The sequence below is a fragment of the Manis javanica genome, chromosome 3 (genome assembly GCF_040802235.1).
Source record: "Manis javanica isolate MJ-LG chromosome 3, MJ_LKY, whole genome shotgun sequence".
In the NCBI taxonomy this organism is placed as follows: Eukaryota; Metazoa; Chordata; class Mammalia; order Pholidota; family Manidae; genus Manis; species Manis javanica.
In genome coordinates this window covers 33,239,257-33,266,570 of record NC_133158.1, presented here as the reverse complement: position 1 = coordinate 33,266,570, position 27,314 = coordinate 33,239,257, and the positions used below count along the sequence as shown (strand labels likewise).

General features: G+C 45.3%; 1 protein-coding gene and 1 long non-coding RNA gene across 11 annotated transcripts in view; one reads left to right on the top strand and one right to left on the bottom strand.

The window, feature by feature from the left end:
- TMCC1 (transmembrane and coiled-coil domain family 1) overlaps positions 1-10,208 on the top strand; it is a 374,903-nt gene extending 364,695 nt beyond the window's left edge. For 8 of the 10 annotated variants that reach the window (XM_073231072.1, XM_073231068.1, XM_073231073.1 and 5 more), the window contains one exon: positions 396-4,372. In XM_073231072.1, coding sequence (XP_073087173.1) covers positions 396-710 — 315 coding nt within the window. In that variant the 3' untranslated portion in view covers positions 711-4,372. Of the gene's footprint in view, positions 1-395; positions 4,373-6,114; positions 6,647-9,822 lie in introns of those variants that run through there. The other 2 variants (XM_073231071.1, XM_073231070.1) reach the window with 2 other exon arrangements.
- Positions 7,059-22,757, bottom strand: LOC140848337 (uncharacterized). The gene is made up of 3 exons (XR_012129048.1): positions 21,704-22,757; positions 21,203-21,367; positions 7,059-8,137 (listed from the first exon to the last, which is right to left on the bottom strand). It is a non-coding gene; the product is annotated as an uncharacterized lncRNA (long non-coding RNA).
- Positions 22,758-27,314: the final 4,557 nt, after the last annotated feature.

The following is a 27,314-nucleotide window of genomic DNA, read 5'->3' as shown; positions in this document are numbered from 1 at the left end:
TAGGATACTACTTAAGCTAGAAAATAAAGTAATTCCACATGTACCCCTGCACCTGTACACGCAGGTGGGAGGATGGGACACCAAACTGACAGGGCTACTTCAAGGGCAGGGACTGGAGCTGAGGACAACACTGAGAGACTACATATCCTATTTGAAAATTTTTAGGTTTAACAAGTATGTGTCCTGTGCAATTTATATGATTTAAATTAACAAATAAAAATGAAAAAAAGGAAGTCAGAATTGAGGTCAGTTATTCAAGAGCAAACCTAAGTGTGGCCAGGGAGGCACAGGCAAGTGTGGCAGTGCGTTCCCCACACGGCCTCTAACTCAAGGCTCTGCATGTCAGTGGCCGCGGTGGGCAGCGGAAGGCTGACCTGTCCCGTTCTGGCCCGCAGGAGGCGCTGGAGGCCTGCCAGACGCGCATCTCCAAGATGGAGCTGCAGCAGCAGCAGCAGCAGGTCGTGCAGCTAGAGGGCCTTGAGAGCGCCACTGCGCGGAACCTGCTGGGCAAGCTCATCAACGTCCTGCTGGCGGTCATGGCCGTCCTGCTGGTCTTCGTCTCCACAGTGGCCAACTGCGTGCTGCCTCTCATGAAGACTCGCAACAGGACGTTCAGCACTTTATTCCTGGTGGTTCTTCTTGCCTTTCTCTGGAAGCACTGGGACGCCCTCTTCAGCTACGCGGAGAGGTTCTTCACGTGTCCCCGGTGACGCCAGCGCACCAGGCGGCCCCACCCCGGCGAGTGCATGCGGCCAAGTGGGCGGCCGCTTACCTCCTCTGAAGTTTTCTACAAGAGTTGAGTGAATCTGTTTACATTTAGAATAATGTTTTTTTCTTCAAGAGACGCAACTGCAATAGTATTTTTTAGATTTTATCCAAGAAGTTTTTTGGGCAAAAATCTTGGATCATTTTTATGTAGCATGATTTTCCTTGGGATGCAAATATTGAAACAGTCCTTTACTATGAATCAACAATCCGGAGCACATTGAAGGGCATTCTAAACTGTGGCTTGAAGGACTGCACTAAAACCCCTAAAAAGATGCGAAAACCTGACTCGGGGAACTGGTCAACCTGACACCTTGCCTTGTCTGGGCACCACCTCTCCCCTCCCAGACTAACTATACTGTGAAATCCTACCATTCCGTGTCTGAATTTTTGGATTCAGGGTGGATTGTCCTTGTTTGTGGACAAACACATGGCTCTCCCTGGTTTTACCCACCCACGTTGGCCACTCATGCTAACCCTGGAACTATGATCACTTTTGAACCTGGTGCCAGGATACAAAAGTGAGAGCATCTTGGCCCACAGGATCACTGCACAGTCCTACTACAGTATTTTGAAGTAGCCCTCTAAATACTTAATTTTAAGCAAAATCCCTTGGCCGCACTTTTAAGGTTTTTTTAAAAATATGTGTATAGTCACCAACATAAAAAAAACACCCGAACAGCATACTTGAAGAATGTAATACTCAAACTCTCAGTGCTTCCTCATTGTTTCCAGTAGGATTTTTTATTATTGTTATTATTATTATCGGGTTTTTTTGGAAAGGGTTGGGAGGGTCTTTTATTTTTCCTTTGAAATAAAGAAGTGATGTTTTAAATGAAGAAATGTGTGGCTATGTAAGTGTGCTGCTCCCTCTTGTCTTGAAACAGTTTGAGTAAATGAAGACTTTGCTATAAATGCCCCCCTCTGATGCCCTTGTTTTAAAATACAGCCTAAAACTCCCTCCTCTGGCCACTGCTGCTGCCTTTTGGTGTCCTGCCACCCCCACACCACCACTTGGTTTGGTTGGAGAGGAATATGGTATGCAGGGAGAGAGGGAGGCTGTCTCCACAAACCAGTGTGATAGGAGAGAGACTTGTTTGCCCCAAGAAAATGCTCACCCAGTGACTTTGGTGGGGTTGTCTTTAGGAAAAATTGAGACTTTATTATGAGAGTCATAAATAATTCCTTGTGCTTCTTTCCCTAATTTATTTTTTTTAGCACCCCCTAATTATTGAAACCAAAGTGAAGTGGAATCTTCTGGCTGCATTTTGGCCCCAGCATCCTTAATTTCAAAGCTTTATTCTGTCTGCCTGAGAGAATCAACTGAAGCTGATTCTCCCTAAAGAAAGAAAAGAATAATGTCAGGTTAGAAGGACCCCAAGTTTGGTTTGTAAAATGTTGTCAGCTTTCTGTTCAGCAAGACTGACTCATTAACGTAACTGGGCTCAGTGGACTTTTACAGGCAGTTTAGAAAAGAGGACTGAGCCTCCCTCCCCATCCTAGAACTGAAATGGAACTGGGCTTTGAGAGCATCCCGAGGAAGCTTAGCTAATCTTCCCATACTCATAGTGTTGGATCGCAAATGCTGTTTGCACTGAGCCTCAGGTCGGTACAACTAAGTGATGAGCTGGGGGCCACAAAATATGCCCTCAGAAGAGTAGCAAAGCATGCTTTGCCCATTTCCCCCATGCCAGAAAATTCTTCTGAAACTAGATGAGCATTGCCTTCTCTGCCTGAGAGGATGGTTTACATGACAACAGCAGCCTCCTGTTGCTTTGGCAGACTGGCCTTCTCCAAGTCAGCATGTTTCCATAATCATTTTGATATTTTAACTCAGGTACCCAATCTTCACTCCATCCCCAGGTGACTGTAAACCTGTTAGCTCTGCTGACCTCTCAAAATTCGTGCCCGCAACAGGGACCATAGGGGTGGTTTTTCTATTAAGAAGTATTTGGAACCAATTCATGTTCAGATCAAAAACAAATTCTTCCCATGCCTATGTGTTTAAGATGTTAACTTTGCTTAAAAATACTGTAATGACTTTAGACAGGAGTGCCAAAGGACACCATGATTTTGTCAGACTTGCAGTCCTAACATTCTACTTTAGCGTTAATTGCTCAGAGTAGGGAAAAGAGCTCCCACAAAGTTTTGAAAAGATGCTCTAGCCACAGTCCTCCAGTATTTCAGTGAACCTCTGAATCCCCTAAACTGTATAGAGCTACTAAGTTTTATGGGCTCCAGAAATAACTATGAAAGGTAGGTTAAAATTGTTCCTGTTTGCTTTGGGACAGTTTCTATCAAAGGTTTTCAGCTCTGGAAAGCCCCTGAGCTCCCAGCCAAACAGGCCTGTGCTAATGTTCCATCCTCCTCTCTCAGACTGTCTTAGGAAGGACCTTCAGGCTAGGTCAGGCACAGTAATGGCTAGAAAGCTCTCTTGTCCCTTGGTGATTCACCAGGCCCAACAGTTGCCTGCCTTGGATGCTATTTGTATGTGTGCATCTGTTTTCCTTACCTCCCCCATGCTCTGCTGCCCATATGTGCTGCCTTTGAGTTTCTTGGCATTGTGGCTGTTCTTGGATTCTCTTAGTATTCTTAAGCTCTTAAGCTCTTCTCTAACCTCACTCTAATGATTTAACATTTGTTCTGCTCTGTGAAACTTCCCCTTGCATTAATACTCCACCTCTTTTACACACTCTGGGCATTCGTTCCCTTTGGAAAATGAAGCATTGCTGGATGACTTATTAGTGCTGGTGCGGGAGGCTGGCTGGGGCAGCCTGTGTGACTCTGTGCTGGTTCTAAAATGACTTAACATTTTACCTTTTTTATGATAACTGAAGGGCACTTCTGTCTGCTCTAGTTCTGATCCCATCATATATACTCGCTGCATCCTAGCAAGGAAGGCTTTCTGCCCTACAGGCTCCTTAAGAAGCAAAAGTAGGTTAAGTTTCACACTTCACTGACTGGGCTCCTCTCTCTTCCTCTGTACCTCTTCTACCCGCTCTACCCAATGGAGGTAAAAATCTGATACCAAGAAAAAACACTGGGGTCAAGCCTTCCTTGCTAGACATGTCCTAAAAAGGGGCATATTTTTATGTGGTCTTCACTGAATTTGGTTTTGTTCCTGATTTCAAAATCCTCTGAGGTACAGTCCAATGAAGTGCTGAATTCTGAGTGAGTTCCAGTGAGGAGCTGCCTTTCAGCTTTGGAAAAAAGTGCATCCAAAACAAAACCAAATGTCCTAATCAACAGATTGACACAGGAATTATAGTTCTCACCCCCAAATGAAACTGGAGATTTTGAATGTGGTTCTAAGAGTTAACATTTCTGTCTGTGTGTTGTGTATGCTGGGTGATGCCCTCCATAGGATTGACTACTAGACTGTGTGTTTTATCAAAGTGTGTAAGAATAAAAACTCACTTGCACGAATTGAAAAGTACAGAAATGACACTTGTGAACGTGTGAACGTTAACACTGTAGTTGATAGATCTTAAGCTGCTAATTGTTGAGAGAGAATTACATTTATGTTTTGTCTAGTTGCTGTATATTCTCAGCAGCACTTTTACTGTACATACAAATTGAAATAAAGACCTCAGCTATTAACGAGGTGGTTGGACTTGGGTTTATTTTGCTCTCATTTTTGCATATTCAGTTTCCAGGGACAAGTTTATCAGTCTCAAAACTTTCCACTGCTTTGTGCATTAGAAATCACATGTGCATGCATGCATGTATTACCTAGCCATTGTCTTAAAACCATAACAGATGACCGGGTGGCTGTCCCTGTCTCCCTGGGTTTTATATACATTATTTCAGACTGTCCACTTTGCCACAGTTGCTTTAGACTGGTAAGTAAGACTGCCTTTTAGTTCTCTGGAGAGAGGCAGTTCTCCCCAGATTCAGCATCTGGTGGTCCCCAAAATGGCTATAAGAATCACTGACCATTCTTAAAAGCCTTTGTTAATAAACAAATGTTACAATGAGTGTATAAACATACTTTGTGAAACAACGTGAAATTTACATACATGTAAGGGTTATCTAGCCAAAGACCATCTATGGTTTTGTTATAAAGGTAGTGGATTTCTGTTAGGTCTTTTTCTTTGATGATCTCTGGGGAGCCTCTGGAAATCCAGAAGCTGTAATCTTACCTTTGACAGGGTACCAAGCAGGGACCTGATGACTTGATCCTTCACAATCTGGGTGTTGAGATATTGGGGCACACTACTGGCTTAATAGCTCCTTGTGTCCTACCCAGTCTATAAAATTAAGGGATGCCTCTTGGGAAAGCTTTTAAAATTGCTGTGAGAATGCCCTTCTTGAAATGTGGACCAGGCTGCCATGTGTAGATGCGTGGGTTATACATTGTCCAACTCCAAGGTGCTCCATAAGTAGGTGGCCCTGTAACTGGGACATCCTAGTGTTGTATAACGTATCATGGGTGATACATAATTTCAAAGCCTACTTTATTTTCATACACTAGAAACTTTGGCAAGTGGAGAGTTGTTGACAAAATCTGAGATGCCAGGAAGGGGAGGCAAGGAAGGGTATAGCCAACTAGAACAATGTATGCCTCACCTAAGGGATTCAAATGTATGATTTTTAATGGGCTAAACTACACACCTAGCCAACTTGTGACCCCCAAATCTAGGTAATAAAGAGTAGCCAACATTTACCACGTACTTACTGAATGCCAGGCTTAATGCTCATACTTGGCACGCGGGTCCCACTTAATTCTCCTCATTATCTAGGTAAGGAAACTAAGGCTTGGTTGATGGCTTGCCTGCAATTATACTTTCAGGAAATGGTAAATGAATGTGATGGAAATAGGTCTGTGCAACATATGTGGCAAAAGATGAGTGTTCATAGTGTGTGAGTTTAGGAGTTAATAGAAACCAAGAAGAAAACAGCCAACTCATTAGAAAAGTAGGAAAAGGTTATGAAGAAATAGTTCACAGGAAAAGAAATGAATGGCCAAGATGCATTCCAAAGAAAATGTCCAGCCTCATGTGTAATCGGTGTGTTAAATGAAGAGAATTTAAAAACCAAAGGTGAAATAGAATATTCTCTCCTATTTATGCTGAAAATATTCTCATTGGTATAAAATATATGTGTAAATGTGTAGAAACAAAACTGCATGTTAAACTGTCCCGAGTAGTTACTTCTGGGAAAGGCAGTGGGCGGACTTCATGCTTGTTGACTCCTGTAAAATAACCTCTGAATATGAATGTGTTGGTGGGTTTATTTTTTAATTAAAAGTATCAAAACTTAAAAAAAATAACAGGTCCATTGAGGAGAAGTGAGAAGGGTTGATAGTGTTTCTAATGTCAGGTTCTAACAGACCATCTTTTTCTTTAGGATTGTCTTAGAAGGGGCTGTGGACCAAGGTTGGACCACCTACTGGGCTTTCTTCCAGCCCTGGATTTCTGGGCTTGGTGGTCAAATGGATGGCCTATGGTCAGGGGGACACATGGAGAAGTGACTGCAGCTGCTGGGACAGTCCTTCTCTTCAGCCCTTCACTCATCCAGCAGCGTTTGAGAGCCACTCTGCGTAGAAGACGAGGCTGTGGAGATAGGTGCTCAGTCAAGGAAAAAGGATCTTAGTAGAACAAAATGAATGTTGTAAAAGAGCCAGAAACCTTGTGAGGGAGTGAAGAAGGAGGAAGCAGTTCTGAGCGCAATTGGGAAAGGCTCCGTGAGGAGGCAGTGGTATCCGGGCCGAGAGGTGGTGGGTTTGGGATGAGGAGATGAGTGAGAAGGATATTCCAACTTGAAGAAACGCTATTGGCAGAACCACAGAGGTGAAATGTCCGAGGTGAGTGGTTCAAGCAACAGATGGAAGCCTTGAATGGCTGGTAGACTGCCTGGAAGAATGTGTGAATCAGTAACAAAAACAGTGGAGGGTGGGGGTGGGGAATAGATTACAAGAAATCTTGAAGGCCATGCTAAAGGCTTACCCTGTGGCTACAAAGGAAGCCTTTAAAGGTCTGGAGAGAGTAGTCACTCAGCCTTATCTTTAAAGATAATTATAGTCCTTTCAAAAGGAGCCAGTAGCCTCTTTTCCATGTCACTCAAGTTGATCAGTTGAGAAATGCTGTCCAAGGTATTTGGTCTTTTGCCTTTTGATCCTGTAATGGGTGGAGCTTCAAAATTTTATCTGAAATCTGGGAACTTAGGGTATAGGAGGCTCAGAGTTCCATTCTTATTTTTTTAATACTATCACCTTTGTCATTAGAATGCTTCAGTCCTAATTGGCAAAATTTATTCAGATTTCTGCCTTCATGAATGTTTAAGCTGTACAATAGAATTTTCTTTTAGAAATCTTCATTTCAGTAGTTACTGAGACTCTATTGAAAGGTCCAGCAAACCACTATGAAAGTAAATTATAATAATCATTATACCTTAAAGAAAAGGTTGATTATGCCCTTGTACTGTTCACCATGTAAGAACTTATTCACTATGTAAGAATTTGTTCACCATGTAAGAACTTGTTCATTATGCTTCAGAAGATTGGAGACTATTGAGAATTAGGCTTGGGGTTGATTAATGATTGTGCATTGAGTCCCCTATACAGAATTTTATTGTTGTTAACAACCATTTGATCAATAAATATGAGAGATGCCCTCTCAAAAAAAAAAAAGAAAAGGTTGATTAAAAGAAATAGTTAATTAAAAAGTAATAATTGTACAGTGCCTCACCTAACACCTGACCTCAAGTAAGTACTCCGCAAATGGTCTCGATTATTAATATTGCCAACAGACCAAGAATTATTTGAGACAGGAAACTGTCTTACTCATCTGGATCTCCAGAATATCTCGTCTCCCATTCTCACCTGATGACTAACTCGATAGCTGTCATTTGGTTTGTCTCTGGCCAGCCTCAGCTCTTAGGTTGGTCTGGGAAACAAAAAAATCAGTATGAATCAGGAAAACATAGACCATAGAAGCAACAGAAGAGAACATCACGGGCATAGAAAACAAAAACTTTCAAATGGATGCACATACAATTGGTTAATGATAGGTTTTACTGGTGATTTTTTAGCCATCACAATGCAGGGACATTGTCACATTCATGGCTATGACCTCAGTGCCTGAAACGATGCCTGGCACATAATAGGTACTCATTAAAAATCGGAATTCAAGATTGCTCTTTGTGAATTCTTATTCCATGCCAGGCGCAGTGCCACTTGTTAGATTTCTGATTCTTGCAAGTGCTCTGAAGAGGAGCTGGTATAATTTCCATGTCACAGAAGAAAACGGGTGCTCAGGTGTTTGGATTTTTTCCTATGGACAACTTGTTTCCCTTGTAAATGGCCATCTCAGGATTTGAACTCCAGTGAGTTTGCCTCTGAAGCCCATGCCATTTCTACTATTCCATTTTGCTGGACAAAAAAGAACAATTTGTGGATTTCAGACTCTGGTATCTTGAAAAGGCAAACCACTTACCTTTTCTGGACATCAGTTCCCTTATTATAAGCCACCTCAGTTCTTGTCCAGCAATAAAATGATATAGTACTTAGTGCCCAGCTCATGGTCTAGGGGTTAAGTATCAGTGACAGGATAAGGTGAGAATCTGCAGTTGAGATCCAGGCATGACCATAACACGGTTGTGTACATGCGGGAGGAGAGGGAGCAGGAAGCCAGGGGAGGAATAATAAAGTGAAGCAAGGGTAGTAAAATGTCTGCATATTAATTTTGTATTATTAATAATAAGACCATTATGGGTGGGTCCGCGGGTGTTCTGTTGTCTTACTGTATGAAAGATTTCATGATCTAAAAAAATTAAACGTAAGGTATCATGGTCTTGACATATAGCACATGAATGGGGGCATTAAAATAACTGGGCAAATTCCCCTCAAAATGTGCTTCATGAAATCTGTGAACTTAGTCCAACAGGTCAGAATTCTTACAGAGCATGTCACGACAACTCTGGTACTTCGAAAGCCAATGTTCAAAAGAGAATTACAGTATCAGTGCCATCCCATTCCATTTTCATTTTCTGTAGTGATTACAGGCTTAGACCCACCTCCAGTGGGCGGGCTGAGAGAAACTGCAGGCAGCTTGAAATTGTCTCAAGGCCTTTAAAAAAAAGTATTATTTTTAATAGTTGATTTTTCCAACACGAAATGTAAGAATTTTAAACATCAATCCACAAGTTTTGTCCATTGTAAATGCCCTGTCACATAGTTTGGTTCTTCCTCATTTTAAGACCCCTTCATTTGGTTCCCAAAATATATATAAATTTTTAATTTATCAATCAGCTTTTTTCTTAGACATACTAAAGAACATGCGTAATTTGTGAAATCTTAAGACCTGACTTCACAAGTGTTATAAGCCCCCGAAAGCTTGTTGTTCCTGCCCAGGCAGTCCTCAGGGACTCCTTTGGATAGAGACCCTGAGTCACACTGCTTTAAGCACCAGAAGCTCTTTTTCCTCTTACTCGTTTTCAGTGGATGTCTTCCAGACCATTCAATGTCACACTTCCTGCCGAAACACATTCAGTTGTCACGGCCAGGTTGTCAGCCCAGAGGAGCTAACTGGGATGACTGGAGTGTGACACTCTTTGCACATGGCGTACTGTTCACCCGTTTAAAGTATTTCTTCTGCTCAGTGTTCTTAGCACATTCCCTGAGCTGTGGGTCCAGCATTGCTAATGCCATAACATTCTTATCACCTCAGGAAGGAAGCTGCACCCCTTAGCTGTCACCCTCCTGTTCTCTGCTCCTCCCAGCCCTAAGCAACCACTCATCCACTTTCTATCTATAAATGGTCTGTTCTGGCATTTCAGAGAAATGGAGTCATACAATATGGGCTCCTGTGTAACTGACTTCACTCACTCAGGGTGTTTTCATGCTTCATCCATGTGGTGGCATGTTTTAGTACTTCATTCCTTCATTCCTTTTTATTGCTGAATAATATCCCATTATATGAATAAACTGCATTTTTATCCGGATATTTGGATTATTTCCCTCTTATTTTTGGCCATTATGAATAGTGCCACTGTAAACATTCATGTACAAGTTTTGGAATGAAGGTATGTTTTCGTTTCTCTTGCATACACACCTAGGAGTGGCATCTCTGGGCCATGTGGTGACTCTATCAGAAACTATCAGACTGTTTCCAGAGTGGCTGCACCATTGATATTCCCACCGGCCATTCTCCACCATCCTCACCAGCAGTGGTTGTCATCTGACTTCATAATTATACCCATCCTAGGGGTGAGAAGTCCTATCTCAATGTTTTGATTTGCATTTCCTGCATGACCGTGCATTCTTTTTCTGACATCCTTCATGAGCTTTCCTGTCTATGGGGCTGGGGCTGTCACATTTCATTACCACCAGTATGCTTGCCTTACCCAGAGGCCTTTCCTGTCCCCTCTGAAAGCTGCTGTTCATCTACTGTGAGTTGGGACTCCATATGACCCAACTTGTCAGAATTATTAAATGGGTCCTGAATGAGGCCCACCAGTAAGTAAGATATGCGCTTGGACTTTGTGACTGCTGACCTAGTGGCTTTGAGATTAATTCTACTTATAAGTAAAATTTTCTTTCAAAAAAGGAAAGAAGGGAGGGAGGGAGGGAGGAAGAAAGGAAAGCAAGCAGGAGATGATGAAGGCAGGAAGCTTGGCCTTCCACTAACTGAGTGACCGTGGACTTGGCCCCAGGACCCCAGTGTGGGTGCCCCCGCTTCTTGCCTCATGCCTGGACCCGCTTCCTTCCCCCTTCATTTGTCTGCCTAGCAAGCTTTTTTTTTTTTTTAACTCTATTAAGGAATTTTTCAGAGACCCAAGAAGGAACAGTATAAGAAACCCCAATCAATAATTACCAGTTTGTCAATCTTGTTTCATCTCTACCTGCTCTCCACTCCTCACTCCCCTCAAACTGGATCCTTTTGAAGCAAATACCAGATGGCAGACATTGTCTTTTTTTTTCCTCTGGCCTAATGTTCTTTTTTTTTTATTAAAGTAAAATTCACAAAACATAAAATTAACCATTTTGAAGTGAACCACCACCTCTGTCTAGTTTGGAAACAGTCTCATCACCCCAAGAGCAGACCACATACCCATTAAGTAGTTGCTCCCCATTCCCCTCTTCTGCTCCTAACCACCATTCTGAGCTCTGTCTCCATAGATTTACCTATTGGGGACATTTCATATAAATGGAATCATCTGATATGTGACCTTTTGTGTATGGCCACTTTCACTTAGCGTGTTTTCAGAGTCACCCATCCTGTGTCATCACTTCCTTTTCATGGCTGAGTGATACTCTACTATGTGGATAGACCATATGTTGGTTATCCATCGTCAGCTGATGGACATTTGGGTTGTCTCCACCTTTTGGCTATTGTGAATCATGCTGCTGCTATGAACATGGGTGTACATGTCCTCATTTGAGAACCTGTTTTCAATTCTGGGGTAATCACCCAGGAGCAGAATTCACTGTGTCATGTGGTAATTCTGTGTATAACTTTTTGGGGACTGACGTGGCCTCTTCTCTGACCTGCCCTGACCTCCCACATTCAGGTGACCCCTTTTTGCTGCTGTTACTGCATATGCCTCACTGTGCGGCTGCCTGGTTTATGTGTGATTCTCCTGCACCACATCCCTGAGCCCTCTTTCTGGAAACACCCTCCCCCAGTCTTGCTCCCTATAGTTCAAGTGGAACTAATCCCCTCATGACCCCTGCTCAAGAGAAGGGCAAGTGGTCCAAGTCAGAGTCAGTGCTGAGGCTCTTGCTGGCTGCTTTGGGAGAAAGGGCCTCTTCTCCCTAGGTTTTCTATCTCCAAAGACCCTACATATCCCAAGCTGCCAGCATGCCAGCTTGCCTAAGCATGAAGTTGAGAAGGAGACAGGCAAAGCCAGGTCATGGGGATGAGAGACAGTCCTGAAGAAACCAGTTTGACTCCTGGATGCAGTCATGCTTGGAGCCACTTCATCTCTTGAACGTCCAGGTGTCATGAGCCAGTAAATTCTCTTGATTGCTGAAGCTGTTTGACTTGGATTTTGTCACTTGCAGTGAGGAGACACATGTGATGATGGACTCCTGAGGCATTTCCTGTCAATACCCTCCCTTCCAGAACCACACCTCCACTCACTGCTGCCATGCTCTGTAACCAGGAGTCACCATATTCTTAGTCTGGGAATGTAGAGCTTGGGACCGGAGAGCGGGTCGGTCCTCGCTCTGGAGTCACAGGAACAGGCAACCATGGAGTTGGTGAGTGAGAGCTGTCAGGAGAGAGATGCAGGCAGGTGGGGAGAGGAGAGGCAGGGCCCTGACCCCACTGCTTCTGCAGCTGGCCGCCCAGGTCTGATCATGCAAGACAAGCCAGTATACTTCCAACTAGTCCCCTTTCTTGGCCCAATCTGATTCAGGTTGTATTTCTGTAACTTTTCTATTCATGTGTCTCTCGCAAGCTCTTCAAAACACAAACCACTTCATATTCACTTCTGTGTCCTTAAACAGCAGCATGGCACTCTGACATTTCTGATGGGACACTTGCATGGACCCATAACTGACTTTATGCTGAGTATTCACCCATTCTAGGGGCTGTGCTGTTACCTGTCCAACCCTCCACTGTCCCTGCTAGATGACTGGTAGGTGGAACAATCTACAAAAACAGCAATTTCATATCCCAATCTAATGTGAATGGTATTTTGCCGATGAAGCCAGAGAGATGTGGGGTCTTACTAAGGTAAGCCAAGTAGAAAATGGTGGACTTGATTGGCAAGGTGAGGCCGTGGGTTTTAGATGGCAAGAGAAGAGGAAGGGAAGAGGGAAGTCTTGAAAGAGAGTCTCAGGCTTGCCCGTCTGCCCTCTGCTCAGTGGACACCGAGAGCAGAGGAGGCCCAGGCTCCAGAGGTGTAACAGACCCACCAGGGCCCAGCGGAATTGCTACAGTTCACAGTAGGGCCACCCCACCACTCTCCACTGGGCTCAGCACAGATGGGTCACAGCACCCCTGCCATCCCTCCACCCAGAGCACCTGGACAGAACCACAGAGCACCCTGAGGGCCTGGTTTGTCCTGTGAAGCCCTGATGGTCAGCACAGAGAAGGGCAGTGGGCACCTGGGGAAATGTCTCTGTGAAGTCTCCCAGAGTGGTCAGAGCAGGCCTCCTGCCTTCTGGGCCCACACTGCACACCCAGCTCCCTGGTGCCATCTGGTAGAGGTCCGCACACTGTTATGGGTGGGCCCCTAGAAGAATCTGGAAACTCTGCTCACTCTCACACACTTCAAAATTGATATCTACAACATTAAAGATGGCAGCATGAAAGGAGACAGAGGCCTCCTTCTAAAACCACATATAGTATGAAAATATAATTAATACAACTAATCCTGAATGAGCAACAGGAAAGAAGGCTGCGCCAGACTGCATGAACGGGGTAATGTACCAAAGCTGTGGCCCGGTGGGACCCAAGCCCTTCCCCCACCCCAGCTCACCAGCGGGAGGAAGAGAAATGGAGCAGGGAGGGAGTGGAGGCCTGGGACTGCTGAATACCTGGCTCCGGAGATCTGCTCTGGGAGCACAAACCTACATTTCATAGTGCTTACATGGTACTCTCATGATGAGGGGGTTGGAAAGCAAAGAAGGCAGAATTCCTGGAGAGACTGAGATTCCAGCCGTGTGTGGAAAGCAGGGATCCATATCTGGCTGCTCTGGGACAAAAGAAAGGCGGGCACTCTGAGAGACTTCCTAACACTGAGAGGGCTGTTAAAGGGGCAAGGATTGCATAGAGCTCACTGCTCAGGAGAAACGACAGGTAGACAAAATTGTCCAGGTGCACTCTGCCCAGCAGGTTGGGGGCTTTCACGATCTTCAGGCGCTCCACCTCCCTGGCAAGCTACACAGTTCCAAGGCCCCCCATAGTGATACACAGTCTGCTGCGCCATCCTCCCAGTCAGCCCGCACATGGCTCGCAAACCGGCAAACCCTGCCATGGCATCAGGCGAGCCAGAGGGAAGCCCTGCCTATAGCAGCTACAAACACAAGGCATTGAGGCTTATACCTGTGTGCTCAGCCCACTTGTTCTGGCAGTCGAGACAGGCATAGCAGCCAGAAAGCAGGAAACAGCTCTATCCTCCCCCCACCCACACACCAAAACTGCTCCAGGAGCTGAGCAGCCCCAGGGATTAGAGCTTCTGGGCACCAGAGGAGACCACATACAAATATGAAACATCAAAGGAACTTGATTCAACAGACAGAGGCAAATGAAACTGATCTCATGAATCTTCCTGAAAGAGATTTCAAAACAAAAATCATAAACATGCTCATGGAGGTACACAAAAATATTCAAGAACTCAGAGATCCAATCATTATGGAACACAGTATCAGAAATGAAACATACAAAAGAAGGTTTGTTTTAAAAGCAGATTAGATATGGTGGAGGAGATGATAAATGAAGTAGAAATTAGAAAAGAATAATACAAAGAAGCTGAGGCACAGAGAGAAAAAAGAATCTCTAAGAATAAAAGAATATTGAGAGAACTGTGTGACCAATCCAAATGGAACAATATTTGTATTATAGGGGTACCAGAAGAAGAAGAGAGGGAAAAAGGGATAGAAAGTGTCTTTGAGGAGGTAATTGCTGAAAACTTCCCCAGTCTGGGGAAGGAGATAGTCTCTCAGGCCATGGAGGTGCACAGATCTCCTAACACAAGGGACCCAAGGAAGACAACACCAAGGCATATAATAGTTAAAATGGTAACAATCAAGGATAAGGACAGACTACTAAAAGCAGCCAGAGAGAGAAATAAGGTCACATACAAAAGAAAGCCCATCAGGCTATCATCAGACTTCTCAGCAGAAACCTTACAGGCCAGAAGGGAGTGGCATGATATATTTAATGCAATGAAGCAGAAGGGCCTGGAACCAAGATTACTTTATCCAGCAAGATTATCATTTTAATCTGAAGGAGGGAATAAACAATTTCCAGATAAGCAAAAGCTGAGAGGATTTACCTCCCACCAACCATCTCTACAGTGTATTTTGAAGGGACTGCTATAGATGAAAGTGTTCTTAAGGTTTAATAGCAGTCATCAGAGGTAATAAAACCACAGTAAAGAAAGTAGAACAGTTAATTACTAAGCAAATACAAACTTAAATCAACTACCCCCAAAGTCAGTCAAGGGATACACAAAGAGTACAGAATATGATTCATAACATACAAAGAATGGAGGAGGAAGAAAAAGGAGGAGAAAAAAAGAACCTTTAGATTGTGTTTGTAATAGCATACTGAGTGAGTTAAGTTAAATTCTTAGATAGTAAGGAAGTTAACCTCGAACCTTTGGTAACCATGAATCTAAAGCCTGCAATGACAATAAGTACATATTTATTGATAATCACCCTAAATGTAAATGGTCTGAATGCACCAATCAAAAGACATAGAGTCACTGAATGGATAAAAACACAAGACCCATCTGTATGCTGCCTAAGAGACTCACTTTAAACCCAAAGACATACACAGACTAAAAGTGAAGGGATGGAAAAAGATATTTCATGCAACTACTAAGGAGAAAAAAGCAGGTGTTGCAGTACTTGTATCAGACAAAATAGACTTCAAAAGAAAGAAAGTCACAAGAGACAAAGGACATTACATAATGATAAAGGGGTCAACCCAACAAGAAGGTATAACCATTATAAATATGCACCCAACAAAGGATCACCTACATATGTGAAACAAATACTAACAGAATTAAAAGGGAAAATAGAATGCAATGCATTCATTCTAGGAGACTTTAACACTCCACTTACTCCAAAGGACAGATCAACCACACAGAAAATAAGTAAGTAGACAGGCACTGAACAACACATTAGAACAAATGGCCTAACAGACATCTATAGAACTTTACACCCAAAAGCAGCAGGATACACATTCTTCTCAAGTGCACATGGAACATTTTCAAGAATAGATCATATATTAGGCCACAAAAAGAGCCTCAGTAAATTAAAAAAGGTTGAAATTGTACCAACCAGCTTCTCAGACCACAAAGGTATGAAACTAGAAATAACACAAAGAAAACGAAAAATCCCTCTTAACACATGGAGACTCCAAAACATGCTCCTAAATAAGCAATGGATCAATGACCAAATAAAAAGAGACCAAGCAATTCATAGAGACAAATGACAACAATAATACAACACCAGAAAATCTGTGGGATGCAGCAAAGGCCATGCTAAGAGGGAAGTATATTGCAATACAGGCCTACCTCAGGAAAGAAGAACAAGCCCATATAAACAGTGTAAACTCACAGTGAAACTAGAAAAAGAACAAATGAGGCCCAAAGTCAGTAGGAGGAGGGACTTAATAAAGATTAGAGCAGAAATAAATAAAATTGAGAAGAATAAATAGAGAATCAATGAAATCAAGGGCTGGTTCTTCAAGAAAAATAAACAAAATAGATAAACCACTAGCCAGACTTACCAAGAAAAAAAGAAAGTCTACACACATAAACAGAATCAGAAATGAGAAGGGAAAAATCACTACAGACACCACAAAAATACAAAGAATTATTAGAGAACACTATGAAAAATTATATGCTAATGAACTGGATAACTTAGAAGAAATGGGCAACTTCCTAGAAAAATACAACCTACCAAGGCTGACCCAGAAAGAAACAGAAAATCTGAATAGACCAATTACTAGCAATAAAATTGAATTGGTAATCAAAAAACTACCTAAGAACAAAACCCTGGACTAGATGGCTTTACTGCTGAATTTTATCAAACATCTAGTGAAGATCTAATACCCATCCTCCTTAAACTTTTCCAAAAAGTAAAAGAAGAGGGAATACTTCCAAACTCATTCTATGAGGCCAGCATCACTCTAATACCAAAACCAGGCAAAGACACCACAAAAAAAGAAAATTACAGGCCAATATCCCTGATGAACATAGATGCAGAAATACTCAACAAAATATCAGCAAACTGAATTCAAAAATATATCAAAAAGGTCATCCACCATGATCAAGTAGGATTTATTCCAGGGGTGCAAGGATGGTATAATATTAGAAAATCCATCAACATCATCCACCACATCAACAAAAAGAAGGACAAAAACCACATGATCATCTCCATAGATGCCGAAAAAGCATTTGACAAAATTCAGCATCCATTCATGATAAAAATTCTCAACAAAATGGGTACAGAGGGCAAGTACCTCAACATAATAAAGGCCATACATGACAAACCCACAGCCAACATCATATTTAACAACGAGAAGCTGAAAGCCTTTCCTTTAAGATCGGGAACAAGACAAGGATGCCCACTCTCTCCACTTTTGTTCAACATAGTTATGAAGGTCCTCGCCACAGCAGTCAGACAACACAAAGAAATAAAGGGCATCCAGATTGGTGAGGAAGAAGTTAAACTGTCCCTGTTTGCAGGTGACATGATATTGTACATAAAAAACCCTCAAGAATTCACTCCAAAACTACTAGATCTAATATCTGAATTCAGCAAAGTTGCAGGATACAAAATTAATATGCAGAAATCTGTTGCATTCCTATACACTAATGATGAACTAGCAGAAAGAGAAATCAGAAAAACAATTCCATTCACAATTGCATCAAAAAGAATAAAATACCTAGGAAGAAACCTAACCAAAGAAGTGAAACACCTATACTCTGAAAACTACAAGACACTCATGAGAGAAATTAAAGAAGATACCAATAAATGGAAACACATCCCGTTCTCATGGATAGGAAGAATTAATATTGTCAAAATGGCCATCCTGCCTAAAGCAATCTACAGATTCAATGCAATTCCTACCAAAATACCAACAGCATTCTTCAATGAACTAGAGCAAATAGTTTTAAAATTCATATGAAACCACAAAAGACCCCGAATAGCCAATGCAATCCTGAGAAGGAAGAATAAAGCTGGGAGGATTATGCTCCCCAACTTCAAGCTCTACTAGAAAGCCACAGTAATCAAGACAATTTGGTACTGGCTCAAGAACAGAACAAAAGAACAATGGAACAGATTAGAGAGTCTGGATATAAACCCAACCATATATGGTCAATAAATATATGATAAAGGAGCCTTGGACATACAATGGGGAAGTGACAGCCTCTTTCAACAGCTGGTGTTGGCACAACTGGACAGCTACATGTAAGAGAATGAAACTCGATCATTGTCTAACCCCATACACAAAAGTAAATTCGAAATGGATCAAAGACCTGAGTGTAATTTATGAAACCATAAAACTCTTAGAAAAAAACATAGGCAAAAATCTCTTGGACATAAACATGAGTGACTTCTTCATGAACATATTTCCTCAGTCAAGGGAAACAAAAGCAAAAATGAACAGGTGGGACTATAAGATATCAAGCTGAAAAGCTTTTGTACAGCAAAGGACACCATCAATAGAACAAAAAGATATCCTACAGTACAGGAGAATATATTCATAAATGACAGATCCGATAAAGGGTTGACATCCAAAATATATAAAGAGCTCACACACCTCAACAAACAAAAAGCAAATAATCCAATTAAAAAATGGGCAGAGGAGCTGAATAGACAGTTCTCTAAAGAAGAAATTCAGATGGCCAACAGACACATGAAAAGATGCTCCACATCACTTGTCATCAGAGAAATGCAAATTAAAACCACAATGAGATATCACCTCACACCAGTAAGGATTGCCACCATTCAAAAGACAACAACAAATGTTGGCAAGGTTGTGGAGAAAGGGGAACCCTCCTACACTGCTGGTGGGAATGTAAATTAGTTCAACCATTGTGGAAAGCAGTATGGAGGTTCCTCAAAATGCTCAAAATAGAAATACCATTTGACCCAGGAATTCCACTCCTAGGAATTTACCCTAAGAATCCAGCAGCCCAATTTGAAAGATAGATGCACCCCTATGTTTATCGCAGCACTATTCACAATAGCCGAGAAATGGAAGCAACCTAAGTGTCCATCAGTAGATGAATGGATAAAGAAGATGTGGTACATATACACAATGGAATATTATTCAGCCATAAGAAGAAAACAAATCCTACCATTTGCAACAGTGTGGGAATTAGCTAGAGGGTATTATGCTCAGTGAAATAAGTCAGGAGGAGAAAGACAAGTGCGAAATGATTTCCCTCACTTGTGGAGTATAATGAAGCAAAACTGAAGGAACCAAACAGCAGCAGACTCACAGACTCCAACAATGAACTAGCGGTTACCAAAGGGGAAGAATGTGGGAGGGCGGGTGGGTAGGGAGGGAGAAGGGGATTGAGGGGTATTATGTTTAGTTCACATGGTGTGGGGGAATCAGGAGGAAGACAGTGTAGCACGGAGAAGGCAAATACCAAATCTGTGGCATCTTACTACACTGATGGACAGTGACTGCATTGGGGTGTGGGTGGGGACTTGAAAATACGGGTGAATGTAGTGATCACATTGTTTTTCATGTGAAACATTCACAAGAGTGTATATCAATAATACCTTAATAAAAAAATTGACATCTATAAGGTATTGAAGTTTAAGCAGATGTGAAGGACTTCTTTCTGGTATATACTTTCTGGGATATTTTAAATATTGACATTGTCATGTTAAACTGTTTCATCACTCTTTGTAACACATCTAGTGAATCTGAAGAACAGAGCAATGGATACCCACCATCATGCTTATGAAAAGTACACAAATGAACTCTTGTTTATTCATAAGGTTTCCCTCTTTTTTTTTTTCCTCTTTGAAACTTGTGTTCAATTCCTCTGCCTCAAGAAGGGGGTAGAGCTCGGAGGTAGAACATTTGACTGCAGATCAACCCCACAACGTTTTAACCTAACATAATACATTCCTATGCCTAAAAGTGTCTTGCTGAGCATACAAGCCTACTCTGTAGCAGAAACTATGGATATAAACTGAAGTTTAAAAAATTTTTAATTTTCTGTGTCCATAAGCCACTAAGTATTTGAAAAATGATAGTCCTGAAAGTTATTATTACAAACATTGTAAGTATGCAGTTGATCAAAGCAATATAAATATATCACAATGTTGATAGGTACTTACTAAGCAAAATGTTATTAGAATGCATTTTTAATGAGTTAATTGGATTTCCCCCATTTGTGTACCACTGGGTAATTATTCCTCATTACTATGGGGAGACAGTGCTAGTCTCTTCTTCCTTGTTATCATTTTTACAGGCATAAGCACTGAGAAGTCTTGTCACATAAATAAGCAATGGAAAAAGAAAAAAAAGCAGTATTGGAGCAATGTCACTCAATTATTTTAACTACCTTTGAGTTTTATGCCTAAAACCAATAGTAATCTGCCATAAAGAATTATTTGTTTTGTTGCAGCTAGGTAATAGGTACATGAGGGTTCATTATTCCAGCTCCCTTGCTTTTGTTTATGTTTGCATTTTCTATAGTAAAAGTTAAAGAAATGATGTTTAATCTCTATTCCTTAACAAGAGGATTGGGCATTCCTGCAACTTTGTTGCAAGCAAAAAACTGAAACTACTCAACTGGCAAAGGGATTTGTCCCCCAGGCTTTGAATCCTTTCTTCCTCTCCAGACCCAGAGCTGGACTTGCAACTGGCCTTTTGCTGGCCTCAGGCTGAGGGACATTTGCCTTTCTTTCCAAACGCAAGAATCTGCTTTCTCAAGTAGTCACTGCCCCATTTGAAAACATTGGTGCGTGACTGTGATGGACCACTTGCCCAAAGGCCTGGGGAAATGGGTCAGAGCAAGAAGGATGAAAGACAGACTCCATCACAGATGCAGGTGCATTCTGTGCCCCCTCCAGCCTCTCCATGTGCCCTGCCCAGAACCTGGCACCTCTCAGTGGAGAGGGCCTGGGACCTGCCTAGGTCATACCATTAAGAAGGGTGAGGCGCGAACTCTATGTCCATCCTTTCCAAACTACTTCAGCCCAGGAAAGCATAGTAGATAAATTTCAATTAAAATTGGACAATTAAATGTGATCCTGCAGTGGATGCCAAATTTGGGAGGGACTTCCTGGGTCACTTGGCAATTGACAGTTGGCTAGAAAAGACTTCTTGGGACAACTGGCAATATTTGAATAAGGTTTTTCAGATTAAATAATAGTATTGCATCATGATTGAATCACCCGATCTCAAAAACTGCTGTGGTTGTGAAACAAAATGGTCTTGTTCTTGGGAAATACACACTGAAGGGTTTAGGGGTTCAAGGGACACCACTTCAGCAACTTACAATCTGATACTCGGAGGAGGACTTGGATATGTACGAAGCCGGTAAGAATGCTGAAACTCGGTGAATCTGTGTTAAGATGTGATCCGAGTTGTCGGCACTATTCTCACAACTTTTCTGTAAACTGAAATTATTGAAAAACTCTGACGCGGCAAACCTCGTCTCTGTCGCCGCCTGGTGGCTGCTGCGGGAAGCGCACCCTTCAGGTCCGGGACCTTTAAACTGCCCGCCTTAGACAGCGGCTCCCGACGTCCCTCTGTCCAGCCTCCCGCCCAGAGCGTACCTGGCTGTGCCTGTTTGATTTCTCTGCATATTTAGGTCCGTCTGTCTCTGTGAACGTCTGCAGGCACATATCTTGTGCAACCGGAGTGAAGTCACATTAGTCTTGGTTTGAAAGGAGCCAGAATTCCAGAGCTTCCAACCCAGGTGTTTTCTACAGTTAGGGAAACTGAAGCCCAGAAAGGGCAAGCGATGGAGCGTGAGTAGAACCAGACTTCTTACCTCTGTTTTTTTCTCCTTAGGCGGCTGGCCGAGCCCCCACTGTCTCTTAACTGGATTGAACTCTCAAATTCGCTCCCCTAAGGTCTAGGCTCCCTCTGGCCGCTCTCTGACCTCATCCCTTCAACTCACCGTGCGCCTCCACCCACTGGCCGCAAACCCAACCCTCCGGACACATTCTCATCTCCCAGCCCCGCCTGCAGTCCCTCTGTCCAGATACCCCACCTTTCAGGGGCCTTCGGTGCCCACCGCTACGCGAGCCCCACCCCACACACACAGTTTCCACCTTTGTGCAATCGTCATTTATGCTTGTTGCTGTGCACCCCCTTTCCTCCTCTGGGATGGGGGCTCCTGTGGCCAGGACCCTGTCTGTCTGGTCCCGGCTGTGTCCACAGTGCCCGGCACAGAGCGTGGGCTTTGGCAAGGGCAGGAAGGTTTGTCCCTGGTTCCTTTATTCCCCAGCTATGCTCCCAGCTGACCATCCGCGAGGGCGTGTCCCCTCCCTGGGCATCTGTGGCTTCTGAGAGGCTCTAGGCCCCCACGGGGAGCGCCGCGGGTTGGCAAATGGCGGCCCTGCCCTCTGGGGACCGCATGCTGCACGAGTTCTGCACCGCCAGAGAGGCCGGCGCCGCAGTACCACCCTGCGGAGCGAGGGGCGCCGAGGCTTGGAACGACCCCGGGTGAGCGGCGGCAGAGCCCCGGCCCAGTGCCCGGCGCGCGCCTCCGCTGCCAAGCCTGGAGGCACCGCGGGTTGCCCCCCGCCGCCGCAGGCGGGCAGGCGCGAGCGGAGGGTCCCACCCGGGACGCGAGCGGGGGCGGAGCCGCAGCGGCCGCGCTTCCAGCCGAGGGGACCCGAGCGGGAGCCGACGGGCGGCTCAGGGCTGGCTCCCGCCCCGTAAGTCCCCAGCGCCGTCCCCTCGAGACTCGCACGGGGAGCGGGGGCTTCTAAAAACTTATTAGAAATTGAGATATATTTCGTATTGACAGATCTCAAATGTGAAGTCTGATGAATTTTTACACATTTCTACCCTGTCACTGACTTTCAGGACAAGACAGAACAGTCCCCGCTCCCCAGAAAATACCCTGGTGACCCTTCCTAGTCAACCTCTCCCCCCAGCCCAGCCTGTCTGTTACTTTTTTTTTTCCCCCTGTCCCTACAGCTTTGCCTTCTCCAGAATGTGGTATTACTGGAATCATACAGCAGGGAGACCTCTGAATTTGGGTTTGAGGTCCATCCATGTGGGTATCAGTTCATTCCTTTTTTTTTCCATTATATGGCTGCTCCTCCACTGGTTTATCTGTCCATTAGCTGTGGGCCGTTTGGGTTGTTTCCAGGTTAAGACAACTATTAATAGAGTTGCTGTAACATTTGTTTATGCGTTTATGGACATATGTTTTTCTTTAATTTCAATACCTAGGAGTGGGATTACAGGGTTGTGGGTCTTTTCTGACTTCCAGAGAAACTACTAAGTGGCTTTCCAGAGTGGCTGCACCATTTCTTTCTCTCTCTCTCTCTCTCTCTCTCTCTCTCTCTCTCTCTCTCTCTCTCTCACACACACACACACACACACACACACACACACACACACACAGCCATGTATGAGGGTATTGCTCTGCATCCTTGTCAACACTTGGTGTTCACTCTTAAATTTCAGCCACTCAAGTGGGTGTGGAGTCATCTTAAGAAACTGTTTATTGACTTAGCAAACCAACAAACACCCAGAGCACCCCACCTTCAGGAAGTCCCTGTGGTTTCCCAACCTGGAAGGCAGTATTTAGGTGCAGGCAGGGGTCCTGGGGCCAGATTCAGCCTGGGTGCTGGCCCTAGGTGGACAAATATCTGTTCCCACAGTCCTTAGGACTGAGCTGCCATAAGCCTGCCTGTGCTGAGGTCCTTTTCAGGCACCCAGCCCCAGGGGAAGGAGCTGGCACTGAGACCCATCAACCTGTGTCCTACCAGCTCAGCCACTCAGTCTCTCTGTCAAACAAGGAGCCTGTCTTAGTCCACTTGGGCTGCTGCATCAGGATACCAAAGACTGGGTGGTTGATAAACAACAGATATCTGTTCTCAGCTGTGGAGGCTGGGAAGTCAAAGATCAAAGCACCAGTGGATTTGGTGTCTGGAGAGCCCACTTTTTAGATTGTGCATGGCTGTCTTTTCAATGCATCTCCACAGAGCAGAAGAGACAAAGGAGCTCTCTGGGGTCTCTGTTATAAGGGCACTGATCCTATTCATGAGGGCTCCACCTTCACAAAGCCCTCTCACAGGCCCCACCTTGTAACACCAGCACATTAGGGGTTAGGATTTAATGTGAATTTGAGAGGGACACATTTAGACTATAGAAGAACCTCTGGAAGAATCATTGACAGATGGGGAAATAAGGACATGAGCACAGGTGCACTTGCCAGGCAGGTAGGCCTCATGGCTGGACCACTGGGGGCCACCAGCTGAGTCCATGGGGCACCAGGAGGCCCAGCTCTGCCTCTGAAGCCCCTCACGGCCTGAGTTTTGGAAGATGGGGAGGTGGTGCTAGGAAGGGCCTGCTTGCCTGCCTTCAACAAATCTTTATTGTACACCTACTGTATGCCAGGCATGGTCTGGCACAGGGCACACAGACTGCCCCTGCCTTGGTGAAGGTCACAGTCTAATGGGAGAGCTGGATGACAACTCCACTCTGGGGAGGGCCTCTCTGAAGGGACGACTCGAGTGATAAGAAAGCAGCAGCCCTGGGGAGACTGGGGAAAGGCGGGAGCAGTCAGGAGCAGCACAGACTCAGGGCTGCAGGTGGGGACAGGCTTAATGCACACAACAGTGAGGTGACCAGTGCTGCTGCGCAGAGCAGAGGGAGCCCAGGGGCCCAGGTGGTGCCTTAACTTTGGCTGTCATTGCGATGCACCATGCTTAACAACAAAAATGTCTTTCCTCAAAGTTCTCTATGGGATGCCGAAGTCCACAGTCAAAGTGTGGGCAGGTTTGGTTTTCTCTGAGGCCTCTCTCCTTGGCCTGCAGGTGGCAACCTCCTCACTTGGTACCTCACACCATCTCTCCTGTGTGTGCGTGTCTGCATCCTAATCTAATCTTATAAGGACACTAGTCCTGTTGGACCAAGGCCCACCCACATGACTTTATTAACCTAATCACCTCTTAAAAGGTTCTACCTCCAAATATAGCCACATTCTAACCGTGCTTGGGGTTAGGACTTCAACATACGGATCTGTGGGGACACAGTTCAGCTCATAATGGGTAGAGTTTGCTCTCAAGGAGATGGGAGCCTGGGAATGCTGAGCAAGAAGAGACAAGATTTGATTTGCAGGTTAATCAGATCCCTCTGGTGCCAAGGCCCAGAGAAGAACAGATGAGGGGGCGAGGCAGGGAGACCAGCAAGGAGACTACTGCAATGGTCCGGACTAGAAGCTGCTGGCTGGACCTGGCTGGTAGGGTCTGCAGGGATAAAGGAGTCAGACTGCTGTGTTGGGGAGGTTGGGCGAGCAGTTTTCTAGAAGGGTCAATGTTGAGGGGTTGTGGGGGAGAAGAGGCTGGTGCAGTGTAGAGAGGAAAGAGGAGCAGAGGAGTGAGAGGGATGGGGATGAGAAGCCTGATCCTTCCAGAATGATTCCTCATCCACTGAGTACCTACTGTGTGCAGCTAGCCCCACATTCCAGAGGCGATAACCCAGGGCACAGGGCGTGCTGAGTCAGACCTTCTGCTCCTCCGGCCCTTCCTCCTTCCTCCTGGCAGCAGAGCCTGACCCCCGCTTGGACAAACATCTTGTGGCCATTTCCGCCTCGCCTGCCTGGAGCCCCCGCCTGGCCTGAACAAACACTCGAGACCTGTGCTTCCGGCCTCAGCTCTGGGAAAAGCCCAGGCAAGGGCCATTGAGGTCACCCTGGAGGGAAGTGGGAAGGAGGAGGCTCAGGTTCCTGCCTGGTCTTCCGCCTGCCCTGGGGGCCTCCTGCTGCTTCTAGAGCCACCAGCACAGCACTTGGGCTTCAGTGCCCCATCAGTAAAATGGGCCTAATCACACCACCTCACAGGACTGTAGGGAGATGGACAGACTGGCCTGGCACCACAGGGCGGTGATGTGAGCCTAGGGGCTATGAGAGGCGTTGGAATGTGTGGCTCCCACAGACTCCCCAAGGGACGACAGCACCCAGAGGGGCCAGATTTTACCTTCCCTCTTGGGGCCTCCCCATTCTTTTCCTGTTTTCTGAAGTGTCCCATGGGACTGCACTTCCAGTATTGGGTCCCTGTCAGAGATAAGGAACCAGGCAGGGGGTGGGGGCTGAGAGGACATTCCTGACAATGTAAAATTTGTGAAAATGGTTGACTGTGAGGGATGAGGTGAGTTCCCTGACTTAGAAGTGTGAGCAGAGACGCTGCTGAATGTACAGGGCCACCTTGCCAACATTGATCACCTCCCTATCAGTTGCTCCTAGAACTTTTGAATGGTGGTGTGAAGTGTGCAAGCTGGGGGGCCTGAGGTCAGAAAGAACTGGGTTCCAATCCCAGCTCTGATGGGTGACCAGCGCCCCCCCCCCCCATTTTGCAAACGTGAAGGGGAGGCTGCTCAGGATCTAAGTGATCAGGCAGAGCTGCACAGAAGTGTCTGCCCGCTCATGGCTAAGGGGACCCGGTCTCCTTTCTCCACCTCACTGGGGGGCCAGGCTGGCCCACCATTCAACCCCCCCTAGTTGAAAGCTTTGCCAGATAAAGCTTCTCCAGCTGGGGTTTGATTTCGATTTTGTTTTTCTCAGGCAGGATCCAGGAACGGAAACAATGGAATTAATGTTTAAGGTTTTTTTCTTTGGAGCAGTTACTCCTCATCTGAGGGCTGTGGGGTTGGATTCCTACCTCGCCTTCCGGATATGGAAGGAGCCACCAGGAGAGGATGGGCATGGGTGGAGGAGGTCAGGGAGGGGAGGGCTGCGGAAGGGTGGGGGAGGTCTAGGCAGTGCCAGCAGCAGGGATGCACTGGTATGAACCTTCCTGCCTCTGTGTCTTTGTCCCTCCATCGATGCCTGTCCCTGCTGATGTCCCCTGTGCCTCCTTGACATCAGGCATCACCTCATCCAGGAAGCTCTCCTTGACCTCCTCAAGCAGAGCTAAACTGGTGTCAGCACCTTCCTGCTCTCATCAACCTAGGCTCCATTTTCCACCATGGACTGGTCATACTGATTTACGACTCTCTCCTCTGCGTGAGGCTCCGAGCTCAGCACGGGGCCTAAAGATGGCCCTCAGCTGCCTCCAGCATGGAAATGTGGACCAGTCCCTGCCCGGTGGTCCTTGGTGTCAGCTCGAAGGTTTTGGTCTGGGAGGGGGCAGGCAGTTGGAGAGAAAGTAGAGGGAGAGTCAAACTCAGGGGGTAACGGGGTCAGGGTGTGGGACACAGGCACGAAGTGGATGTGAATGGGACAGCACGCAAGGGCTGGACTCCAAACTCCAACAACCCTTGGTTGGGTGACTAGACCGTTCTTCCCGGGTCTGTTTCCTTCTCTGTAAAAGGCGGGTAACAGCACCACCTGGTGGAACTAACTTGAACAGCCCCTGCAGGTGCTTTAGCAAGGGCAGAGCAAAAGTAGTGGGGTCTCTTGGCTGGAACGGTCTAGGGCATGCAGGCAAAAAGCAGAGCTCCGGACCCGCCAATCCCATCCGCCACTCAGCTATTGGTGCTAAAAATAGTGCAACCACCCCCTCCTGCCTCCTCCCAGCATCCTCGGTGAGGAGCCAGGGGTAAGCAAATTATGGGCAGGGGGCACTGAATCCTGGGGGATTTGCAAATAACGCTGGGGCTGCAGTATTTAAGAGCCTTTTCTGAGGCTCCTCACTCAGCCTCTCGGCCCCTCCGCAATCAGGCGGGACAGCGCTGGGCGGGTGTGAGGGCATCCCGGAGCCCCAC